General features: G+C 40.0%; 1 protein-coding gene across 3 annotated transcripts in view; it reads right to left on the reverse strand.

The window, feature by feature from the left end:
- tafa3a (TAFA chemokine like family member 3a) overlaps positions 1-12,863 on the reverse strand; it is a 110,315-nt gene that overhangs the window by 56,161 nt on the left and 41,291 nt on the right. The window contains exons 2-3 of one of the 3 annotated variants that reach the window (XM_046075954.1): positions 9,016-9,131; positions 6,039-6,151 (exon numbers count right to left, since the gene is read on the reverse strand). In XM_046075954.1, coding sequence (XP_045931910.1) covers positions 6,039-6,150 — 112 coding nt within the window. In that variant the 5' untranslated portion in view covers position 6,151; positions 9,016-9,131. Of the gene's footprint in view, positions 1-6,038; positions 6,152-8,973; positions 9,132-12,863 lie in introns of all 3 variants that reach the window. The other 2 variants (XM_046075955.1, XM_046075953.1) reach the window with 2 other exon arrangements.

The raw sequence follows: 12,863 nt of genomic DNA on the forward strand, positions 1-12,863 counted from the left end.
TCCTGGACAGTCTGTGGTGCAACGTGGCGTTGGTGGATGGAGCGAGACATGATGTCCCAGATGTGCTCAATTGGATTCAGGTCTGGGGAACCGGCGGGCCAGTCCATAGCATCGATGCCTTCCTCTTGCAGGAACTGCTGACACACTCCAGTCACATGAGGTCTAGCATTGTCTTGCATTAGGAGGAACCCAGGGCCAACCGCACCAGCATATGGTCTCACAAGGGGTCTGAGGATCTCATCTCAGTACCTAATGGCAATCAGGCTACCTCTGGCAAGCACATGGAGGGCTGTGCGGCCCCCCAAAGAAATGCCACCCCACACCATTACTGACCCACCGCCAAACCGGTCATGCTGAAGGATGTTGCAGGCAGCAGAACGTCTCCACAGCGTCTCCAGACTCTGTCACGTCTGTCACATGTGTTCAGTGTGAACCTGCTTTCATCTGTGAAGAGCACAGGGCGCCAGTGGCGAATTTGCCAATCTTGGTGTTCTCTGGCAAATGCCAAACGTCTTGCACGGTGTTGGGCTGTAAGTACAACCCCCACCTTTGGACATCGGGCCCTCATACCACCCTCATGGAGTCTGTTTCTGACCGTTTGAGCAGACACATGCACATTTGTGGCCTGCTGGAGGTCATTTTGCAGGGCTCTGGCAGTGCTCCTCCTGCTCCTCCTTGCACAAAGGCGGAGGTAGCGGTCCTGCTGTTGGATTGTTGCCCTCCTACGGCCTCCTCCACGTCTCCTGATGTACTGGCCTGTCTCCTGGTGGCGCCTCCGTGCTCTGGACACTACGCTGACAGACACAGCAAACCTTCTTGCCACAGCTCACATTGATGTGCCATCCTGGATGAGCTGCACTACCTGAGCCACTTGTGTGGGTTGTAGACTCCGTCTCATGCTAACACTAGAGTGAAAGCACCGTCAGCATTCAAAAGTGACCAAAACATCAGCCAGGAAGCATAGGAACTGAGAAGTGGTCTGTGGTCACCACCTGCAGAATCACTCCTTTATTGGGGGTGTCTTGTTAATTTCCACCTGTTGTCTATTCCATTTGCACAACAGCATGTGAAATTGATTGTCAATCAGTGTTGCTTCCTAAGTGGACAGTTTGATTTCACAGGAGTGTGATTGACTTGGAGTTACATTGTGTTGTTTAAGTGTTCCCTTTATTTTTTTGAGCAGTGTATATTGTTTTGATAATGTCATTTAGAATAATCACCTTGTTATGCAATAAAAAGCCCATGTCATGGAAAAATGGACTGTATTTAGCAGTGTAACTAACCAAATGAGTCTTCACTGTGGCTTAACACACTGAGTACTAGCATTTTCAGTTAGCCATCTAGCTGAAGCTATCTTTCTTAAAAAACACACCAGCCACTTAATGGTAATCATCCATGTACTGTATGTCACTGCATACTGCTGAAGTATAACTACATAAACATTCGGAACAGTAGTTAAAGCATTTTACCAGGGAAGCTAACACGAAATTACAATCACAATTAAAACATACTAAACAAACAAGACACAGTACAAAACTACACACAGCTTACACACAAATGTATAAAACTATAAAATGAAGAGACCATGCATTATAAAAAAAAAACTTCTGTTTAAAGCATTTAGCAATTTACCTATTAATATTTCTTTCCTAGTACACTGTGGACCAAGAAAATGATTTGCATTGTTCAAAGCACAATGACTAAATCTACCCCAGAGCTACTCGAAGTTGGACTGTCACAAATTATATTATTTTGAACTTCTAAAATAATCTAAGCCTTTAAACACACAAAAAAGTACTCTGCTGCTGCCTGGTTTTCATCAAGACCCATCAAGCATGAAAAGCTCTCTTCCCAGCCTTTTCCCTCCAGGCTGGCACAGGAAAACAATTCTAATTTATCTAGTAAGCATATTTTATAATACTATTTTTTATTCATGTGGCACATCTTAATATATCTTTTCCTAAAATGTATCTGACTTGGACAGTGGGGAGAGGAAAAAAAGTTAATGTCAGGCAAAGCATTTTTAAAAGTATATGTTGAATATGTTTTCCCATTAATTTGGGCTCCGGAGAATCAGTTTGTTCCTAATATGAAACATGAAAAATGAAGAGGGAAAAAAGTTAAAGCCAATTTGCATAGTATACACACAAAAAAATCCCCTCAAGCATGAAAATCAGCTTGAGAATGAGCCATTAGAGTGCGTCACACAGTTTTTAGAAAGTCTCAACCATAAGCAAATATGGAAATATTCCACTGAATTCAAATTAGAGCCAGTGCACAGTTTCATCTTCTTAATAAGGCAGCATGGCCCCTTGTGTGCGTGTGAATATAGAACGGGACCTTGATTTAAACCCAGCATAAACCTGAGCTCCAAAGTCATTTTGATTCCAATTTGTGGAGCTATCCCTGAGCCATGTGGCTTAATGCCTTATATTTAAAAATGTAACAGAGTTTAAGACCTGTAAACGGCACTGCTTAGAGTGTTTTTATCTGAGGAAGCAGGAGCTGCTGCCATGTTGCATCACACAGCCTCAGTGGGAAATGTGTTTTTCACGCCTGTTTTCCTCTCTACCACATTTCAGTGTTTGCCCTCGAAGACACTGACCAGCAAACCACAGAGAGCTTGATTACAGCTTTAAATGAGACAAAGTGAGTTACTGTTTAGGAAAAAAAGAGTATCCCAGTATCTAAATAGCTGAGTTATAAGGCCGCCATTTGACCTGGTCACATCATCAGTCTAAATCCTGTTGGCAGGACCAACACTAATTGTATAGCTGAAAGGTACTTGTTATCACGCTCTCTCTCTTTCTGACCACTCTCCTCTCTCGCCCTCCCTCTTCTTCTCCACTCTTTCATGACTAGCTAATGAATGCAGATGGTGCTCTGGGGGATGCAGTGGTCTTATTACAGAGGTTATGTGTGTGCATTGTAAGCTCAGTCAGGCTCGTATTCCAGTCAGACCGTGGTGAAAGGTTCAATTGCTTTGGCAAAGACCCCTCCCCCTCCCCCTCCAAGAAGGGCTAAAGAGGTTTGTTTATTGGCCCCACCTTGACTTGACCTCCGTAGCTCAGGGACAGGCTGCGTGATTACCTAAGTGTCAGTGCTGCCCGAGGAGAATGGACCAAGCTACTCGTGTTGGCCCCCTTTTTCTCTCCTAATAAATCACAGGAATAAACGCACAAACCACAAGAGCGGGACAAATGCAAAACCAAAGAGACATCTATGTAAGCCCAAAGATTAAATGGTTTATCCAACATGTTTCCAGTCAAACAAGGGGGATTTACTACTCTACTGTCAGTCTACAATCATCAGATATATTCAGAAAATATTGAATGTATTGATTAGAAAGTAAACGTGTGATTCCCCATGAATGCTGTGGAGTTGCAGAGGCCAAAAATAATATAATAGATGGCCACTGGCCACATGGTATGATTGTTGGAACACCTCAAACCAAAACAATTCATATGCTGCTATAACAGCCTCCTCTGAGAAGGCTTTCCACAAGATTTTGGAGCCTGGCTGCAGGGATTTGCTCTCATTCAGCCACAACAGCATTGCTGGCCACTGATGTTAGGCCTAGCTCGCAGTCGGCATTCCAGTTCATCTCAAAGGTGCTGGATGGGGTTGAGGTTAGGGATCTGTGCAAGCCAGTCAAGTTCTTCCACACTAAACTCAGAAAACTATTTCTTTATAGACATCACTTTGTGCACGGGGGCGTTGTCATGTTGAAACAGAACAAAATATCACTGTCTGCCATAGCATTGCTCTTAATGTGAACTAAAGCGTGGACAGGGGTGTCCGCTTACTTTATGGTACATTTTACGTCACTGTTCTTGATTGTACTCATGAAGACAAAAGTCAGAGAAGATCATTTTAACTGACAATAAAGATGCTGAGCATAATATACATATTGCATCCCACATCCATAGTTTCCAAAGTAACATCCAAAGTTTACATCAGCAGCAGCTTTGTCGGTAATACAACAGTAAAGTATTAGTAACAGTAAGTCATTTCTTGAGTATGTGAACATGTGAAGTTTAGTATGTCCGTGCTTCTGCTTTGCATGTTTCAGTTACTGTGTAACAATGCAGCACAATGTTGACATATTTAGTCCATATATCTATTAACATCCTTCACTACACAGTTTTGTATTATGTGTATCTGTGTTGCATTTTTTTAATAGTACCTGACAATGTAGTATAATGGTGTCCTGGATTATGTTTTTATTAACATTAATGGTCTCTTTTCTTTTAATATTGTTCTGCATGCTTCTCTATTACTTTGTCAATTTAATCTTATATTCTGTTTTTATGGTGACTTTGTAACATCTGTCCAGGGACTGCGTTTTGGCCAACTCCGGTGCATTAACAGCAATGTGCGCTGTCCCTGTTAAATAATCCAATACATAAATAAAAAAATAAATATACAGTGCATACTAATTGCATATAGTGTGGATGGGACACAGCAGCAGAAAATTTAAAGTGGTGTTTCCCTACTCAGTTCAATCAATTTTTAAAAATGGAACAATATACCCTAACTCATACACCATTCAGTCACCTCCTATGTCCCATAGTCTCTCCAATGATTTATCTGAAATGAAGCTATTAAATGGTAAAATTATTCAGCAGCTGGTGAAGTCAAAACTTGGCTGAGAGAGAGTTAATTCTGCTGACATAGACTTTTCTTCTTCCGTCTTCAACTTGATTTTAAACAAAACCTCATCAAGGCACACTTTATGACCCATTTTGTTTCATATAATGTAAATCATCTCCTAGTTTAGTCCATCCTGTCATGGCCCTGGATTTTTGATGCCCTATCAAAATCTTTTCCTGGTCATGTTTTTGTTTCCAGCTAACATGGAGCCGTTTCCCTCCAGCCTTTGTGTGCTGTTTGTCCTACAGTGGAATAAGGCTCATTATTTCAATGTGTAGTCACAGTTTCTACAGATACGCCCAGGGATCAGGCCATCTCTCCATTAAGGGAAATCTCTTTGAAAGGTATTGTCCCCTGCCGCACACACACAAACGCACACACTTACTGCATTGGTGTTACTTTTTCCATGTCATGTTTGACTGCTAAACTGCCGAATTCCCATGGGCACAAAACCCAGGATTTTAGTACATCTTTGCCTTGCTGGTGAGCAGAGAAACCAAGAAAGGTCTACTAATTACCAGTTTCTTTTAAAAATGATGATGAACTGTGGGCAGCACTTGCAACTGACCTGGACTGTAAAGAACTAGTTGTGATTTGCTGTGACTGCTGCTCCCATTTATTCAGAATGCAGTCAGTGAGTGAACTCCACTCTAATCGAATCACACATAATGTGTTATAATTTACTGATACATTACAAGTTGTATCATGTTTGTTATGATTCATCTTACTGTCTTTTATTGTGATCATTTATCGTTCAGAGCCTAAAATGCCATATATTTGTTTGTTTAAATAAAACATTCTCTAAGAGCAGTAAACAGGAACATAAAGTGTTTTATGACTCCACATACATGGCTGATGACTTAGGGTTTGTTGGTTTAAGTCCCTGGGAAACTTAAGTCATGAATTAAATGTATGTATCCTGGGACACTAAAAAAGTAATGCTCCGTCTTCCCCTCAACAATAGCCATTTAAGTCTATTCAACAAGACACTTAGATAATAATTCCAGTGTACTGTATGTGTAATTATTCATGTATTTCTTTGTTTTTCTTCAGAGTGCCATTAATGCCCATTAAATATCTTTCCTGCTGGTGTATTTTGCCACAGTCTGACGCTGCTGCTGTCTGTTCTCTTTCCTTCCTGGAAATCAAAAGCTGCCATTATATTCCAAAATACATTAAAAACTGTTTGTCTCGATCAGACTTAGACTTTTCATGGGCAATGACTGTAATAGGGAAAATACGGATGAATAAAATTACACCAGTACTTTTCTGTAATCCTCAGCTTTTCCAGCGGAGCTGTTGACTAGCCAGTAGTAGCAGACTTTTGTTGTTCTGGGCAAGATGCCCTAGAAAAATAACAATGAGGGACACATGCAGTGTTGTACCTATGTGGCTTCTGTGTGACGATGCGCTGGTCAGTTGTCCCCAGAGAGACACCATACAGACGGTCAGCAGCAGCACCCTTCTGCACATGCTCTGTAGGTCCCTCTCCCGCATTCTGGAAAAAATAAGACAAAAAATCATCAGTGGTCAACCGTATTTGCATTACATAAACACTCAGATGTGCAGGCAGGCTCACTTGGGCTCATGCCAACAAGCTCCAAAAGCTTTGGCTTGGCAGTCAGAGGTGGTCAATTAGAGTAACTCCTGAAATCACAAAGCTTTGATCTACAGAGCTTTAACTGGATGCTTTTGCTGTGCTAGGGATAAGCCTTCTGAGGGCCACACACAAGGTTCCCCAATATGGCTCCATACTGCCAATTCAAATAAGTACATATCAACACACATCAACAACAGCCTTCTAGTAAGGCCCGATCACATGCAATCGCAGTGTGGATTTGCTCACAGCGGTGAAGTAAATCTGCTTTGGTGAACTTTGACATGCACATTTGTGCCGTTGAAAAAGAAAGTCGTCTTGACATTGCATTTGGGAACATAGGGCAGAGTCCAAAAGAGGCTATTGTAGTTTATTAGCTACACAATCCAGCTACTGTTCCAGAAAAGAGGAATTATTTGACAGTTATGAGACGGGAGTTGATGATACAAATATGTCTTCTGAATTAACTGCAATAACTTATTATCCCATTAGCAACTGAGCTAACAAGCTTGCTAGTTGTCAGTTAGCAAGACTCTTCCCTCCTCAACAACTCTTTATTGAATGAAACGATGTACAGTCTTGAGAACAAAATGCCAGGGGGGAGTAAACGTCACAGTATAAACAAAACAGAAAGAAGCTTACGGATCTATTGTGACTGAACAGAGCTAGCATGTTCCCAGAGCTGCCAACTTTCAACATCCAGCTGGAGTGTATATCTTTTTGTTTTGTTCTTTGGTGGGGGTGGGTTTAAGATGTAACATGTTAGTGGAGGTAAGCCTATGTCAGACAAGATACATGTCTCTGCATACCTCACTGTGGACTATTTCTTCAGTAGAAAACATGCCCATGAAAATTGTCGACAGTTAATTCTGTGGATTATCACTTTCATTGTATTCAACACTGGTTCTGGAAAGATATGTGGAATTTTAAATGCTTTATTTAAATCCTGTGAACGCCACAAATTAAATTCCATTCACCCACAAAACCTGGACAAAAAAGCCCCCAAGCTATCTGCATGGACAGATGCCACTACAGTCGATTGAGAAAATAGTAATTTTAATAGTAATCTTGGTGAACTGACACTTTAAAAGTCTGGGAGAAGAGAGTCTGAGGTGTATTTGAGTGGGAAAAAGTTAATCTCCTTGAAATAGGCTATTAAGTATCACAACACAATCCTTCCCCAAATATTAATATACCCCAAATATACTGTCTGTGCTGCTGATAAAAATAGTTTGTTAGTTGAATTTATGATTTTCTAAAGACTGAAATTCCTGTCCATGTGTAGGTTTATCAGACTACCGTAATTTATGGTACCAGAATAAGTGCCATATTTTGTTAATTATTTAAATGATTACAGATGCCATGTCCTGTTTAAGGGAAAGCATACATGTACAAAATAATGGAAAAACTGCAAATACAGTGAGACTTTGTATTTAAGCATCAAAAACAAAAATTCCACATAAAAATAAACTTGAGAGGACAGAAAAAATATTTTTGACTTTCCAGAGTTTACATAAAGCTCAGGACTACTGTATGTTACAAATGATTGTAGCCAATAAACTTGGAATCTGTGTGTGACAGCTTACCTGTCTGAGGTGTAGAAAAGCATAGGAGGTCAATTGGATCTGTTAGACCCTGACCGATACTGTCGCCTTGTCAGGGATGATAAACAGTCTTGAATAATTAATATATTTACCACTGCTGTGCCACATGAGTAAATCCACACAGTATCTCTCTCAGTTTGGAGTTGTTCCTGCTGTTTTATGATGCCTGCTGGTTATGATTGTGTTTGATAAACTTAAAAGAAAGAATCCCACAAACAGCTGTAAGCAACAAACAAAACTTCAGCTCCTATTAACGTTTCAGCACTAGTACATTTTTTCTTAAAAATGATTCTGATGATTAAAACACCTGTAAATGACATTAATGTCACCATCCCTTAATTCAATATAGCTAGAATTCATAATTTCATTTGAGAGTGTATAGTACTTTATAAATATTTATAAATGTTGCTGTATGTGGTGCCAGATATCCATATCCATTTTTTATACAATACCAATACACTACCCAAGTGCCATGTATCACTGCACCATGTAAAACTGTACCACGGCTGTCCCATTGTACACTTTTTGTCCTACAGCCAGAACCATTGTCAATATGGCACAGTGCTGGTCCATTACCATTTATTGTAAGGGTTTATTGGTGAGCCTTAATCAACTTAAAAGTCGTCTTTTTATGGACATTTCAATTTGTAATTGATGTGAAATTGTAGAGCAAATTGTATGAGGCAAAATTAATTTACATTAATGAAAGGCATTTTGTGGTTTGTGTGTGTGTGTGTGTGTGTGTGTGTGTGTGTGTGTGTGTGTGTGTGTGTGTGTGTGTGTGTGTGTGTGTGTGTGTGTGTGTGTGTGTGTGTGTGTGTGTATCTAAACTAAAGCCACACAAAATGCTTTCTGTAATGTTTATGGACCAAAATTGCTGCTGGAATGTGAATAAAAGACTGATGTTCAAGCTTTGTCTTGTGTACACAGCTTAATTTTTTCACAGCTTTGTGACTTCCTCAAGTGAGGAGTTGTTTGAGCAGCGTGAGAGCGTGAGACAGAGCCTGAAAGCGAGTGTCTCACGCCAAACATATGAGTTGGCAACCCTGTATAAACACACTGCAATTTATAATACCAATTTAGATCTGGAGACGGCTAGAACAAATGAAGTCTGTTTACTCTTTCTGTCTCCCTCTCTCCCACTTGCTGTCATCCTGCTACCTGGGAGGTGAGTAATGCTGTTTGTGTGGTCTGTCTTAATGTGCTCAGCTCGGTAATCTTCATGTACTTTCAGAGGGATGTTGTCCAGTAATACCCTCCATCTCCATCTGAGAGGCCTGTGGAGAACAGAACAAGTAATGCAATCAGTGGCTCATGTTACTGCCAACAGATCTGGCCTCCTCTCTTGTGAGAAAGCAGTCACAAATCACAACTCCGCTTTAAACTCTGTTCCACTGCAGCCACTCAAATTAGTAAAATGCTTGGCTTCATGCAAAGAGATCAACTCTTGCTTATCTGGCAGAGGCTTGCATATGAGAGAGATGTTTTGCTGTAACTGCCTTTGACATTTAGAAATGGGTGAGATCTTAACCGGGATGCTATAATTCTGTATCATATCAGACAGATGATGCAATCGGGATGTTATGAGCACACAGACTGTAGAGAAACAGATACAGTGTCTGCATCATCACAAATAGATTTCTAAAGGGACTATCTGAAGCCTGGGGGTTTAAGTCTACGCTTGTTTTATCTGGTCATGTGATCCAACTTTGGGCATAAGGGTTGGAGCCTAAATGGACCTAAGGTGAGGCAAACAAGTGGCAACCATGAGAGTGGACTGTGACAGGCTGCCACACCTGTCAGTCAAATGCCTCAATATTCTCTGAAAAATCTAGTTTCAAGACTACCGCGAGGGCACATTTTAAAATCATGCCAATGTCGACTTTGTATTTCTTGAAGGAGGTTGGGATTTTCCTATTGAAGTCATGTTTTTAAGCGTGAATCCTCTTTTTGTTAAAATCTCGTGCTATCACACAAGCGGCTGATGTGATATGAAAGGATAAGAAATGTAGCAATGTGCTGGAAAGGAATACTGCAAGCTAGCAAACATGGGTATAAACAATGTAGGTCTCAGATTCTTCTAAGAATCGTCTCAGTCAACATATTTAGGCCTCAAGGACAAACACAATGCATTTTGGTAAGTGCATTAAACATACAAGGTATCTTTAACTTCTATAAGTTATTTGATGAAGGGCATGTTAAGCAACTTCACACTGACAGAAGTTGTCTGCCTTCTGCAGAACATTACGTTACAAAATAGATACACACTGCAGCATCCAGAATGACTTAAGTGGTTCATTTGATCTTTTTGTTAATTGGGGACAAACTAGTTAAATAAACTCCCACAGAGCTAGAAACATAATTTTCACCTGATCTCACTGTAGTTTCTCACAAGAGCAACACTGCCTCCAACACCAGACCAGATGAAGTAGTAACATGATTAAACAAAAGATTTTTCACTTTGGGAGAACGCATTTGCAGCGCTGTTTCATATACACAAACACAGTACTTCTTATGTCAGCCCTGCTCTGGAAAACAGCTTGACAGCTCCAACTCACATTCAGTTTATTATCTTTCAATTCTTTCACTTCTGTTTACCTTAAAATAAAAGAGAATATTAGACACACAGTGAATACTGCAGCTTCTGTTCACAATCGACTTATTTGCAGTTTTTGATAACAAGAAAGGGAGAAAACTAATAAATCTGCGCTGACAGCTGAATTCCAGAAATAATTGGAATTTGAGTGCATGCTGTCCTGCTTGATGAAAATGAAATGTCTAACAGTTAATCAGTGACTGTTGGTGTTGGGCAACAGAATGCTAGGTTTTATTCCAAACAAGATTTAAATCTAATCTAGCATCTAATACTACTACGTTCCATCTTGTGTCTGGTAGTGTTCAGGTGGCCTGTTGGAGCTCGTTAACAGGAAAATTATTCCACCTGATGGATGTGACACTGAGACCAGGTGGCTCATCACAAAATGGCCTGATCAGGGTAAACCCATTTCATAGGTTAAGGCAGATTTTTACATGCTGGAGGCACACGTACACATTTAGTGTGATGATCAGTTTGGATATCATGTTATGTTCACGGGTTGTCCACAGTAGAGGGTGACATGAGAGTGGATTCTCACTCCTGTTCAATTCATGGCGCAGTGGCTAAGACAGATGCCTCTGGTGTTGCAGAACCAGGTTCAGTTCCTGCTGCAACCCTTAGTTGCTCCAGAGGCATGTGACCTCTGACATATATGGCAATTATAAGTTGCTTTGGTTAAAAAGTGTATTTATCCCACTCCTGCAAAAATACTCCCAATCCCATGAAAGATTTTTTTTAAATTGCTGCCTTATGCTAATCCCGGAAGAATGACTCCCGTCCCATTCCACTCCTAATAAAAATAAACTGAAGATATTGTTTATTCATATTAAAACTGCATATTCACAAATAAAAAATAATATGAGCTTTTAATTACATTTCTTTAAATTCAATATAATACACATAACTATGTTTTAAGTGGTGTATAAAGACATTACATAATGATCCGTTATGTTTTTATTACCTTAGAATGAGACATTTCTATCTAAATACCTATTTCATGGACGTTGCCATGTTAAGCCACCATGTTTCTAGAGCAGCCCAAACGGACAAACGGCTCTACAAACCATGTTTCACACTACTACTACTACTACGAAGATACAAGTAACGTTAGTAATAATAGTAGTGCAATTGTTTATTAGAAGTAAGAAAACAAGAGTAGCTTCTCCTGCGCACTTGGAAAAGGAAGGGTTGAGCGGTGTATTCATGTGGTGTCGGAATAATTAGAATCTTTTTTCCCCCTTAAATCTTTATTGCAAAAAGAGAAATAAAGTGTACATGGGACATAAAGTAACATAATGTAAAGTGAACTAGATCTATGTGTGTTGTTTATATGCTCTGATAATGCTAATCGAACACATCTTTGTAGTAGCGTCCATGTTGATTCCACATTTCGACTTCAGAGCACATGATCACACACTCAAGTCAGAAGAACGACTTCACAACTCTGGAAATGGGACCATCTGAGGAGCACATAAATGCACCATGAGCCGCTGGTTGCAATTTACAAATCTCACCACTAGATACCACTAAAACTTACACACTGAACTTTTAAAGTAGCTTAGTCATTGGCAGCCTGTTAGCATGCCGATGTTAGCATTTAGCTGAAAGAACCGCTGTGCCAAATAATAATAATAATAATAATAATAATCCTTATTTGTAGAGCACTTTTCAAAAACAAGTTACAAAGTGCTTTAACAAGTGTAAAGAATAATACAAAAAAACAAGATAAGAGCATGAAAAATTTATATAAAATTAGTAAAATACAATCAAATAAAAGGGATAAAATAAAGTCAAATAAGATCGGGAAAGGCTCTCCTTTAAAAGTATGTTTTAAGAAGGGACTTAAAAGAGTTCACTGACTCAGCCGACCTGATTTCCTCGGGCAGGCTGTTCCAGAGCCTCGGGGCCCTGACGGCAAACGCTCTGTCCCCATTAGTTTTCAGTCGAGACTCTGGAACAGACAACAGACCTCTGCCCGAGGATCTCAAGGTACGTGCTGGTGCGTATGGGACTAAAAGGTCAGAAATATAACAAGGCGAGAGGCCATGAAGAGCTTTAAAAGTGATCAATAGAATTTTAAAGTCAATTCTAAAACATACTGGGAGCCAGTGTAATGAAGCTAAAATAGGAGTAATGTGGTCATATTTCTTTGTTCTGGTTAAAAGCCTGGCAGCTGAGTTCTGGACAGTCTGGAGTCGATCAATAGATTTTTGGGTTAAACAGGTGAAAAGGCTGTTGCAATAATCCAGGCGTGATGAGATGAAGGCGTGTAAAATGGTCTCGGTGTCCTTAAAGTTAACATAGATCGAATTTTTGCTATATTTATAAGTTGATAAAAACATGATTGAACAAGCTTTGTGGTGTGCTGCTCGAAATTTAAATTACTATCAAACCAAACACCAAGGTTCTTTGC

Source organism: Micropterus dolomieu, linkage group LG18 (assembly GCF_021292245.1).
Source record: "Micropterus dolomieu isolate WLL.071019.BEF.003 ecotype Adirondacks linkage group LG18, ASM2129224v1, whole genome shotgun sequence".
Lineage (NCBI taxonomy): Eukaryota > Metazoa > Chordata > Actinopteri > Centrarchiformes > Centrarchidae > Micropterus > Micropterus dolomieu.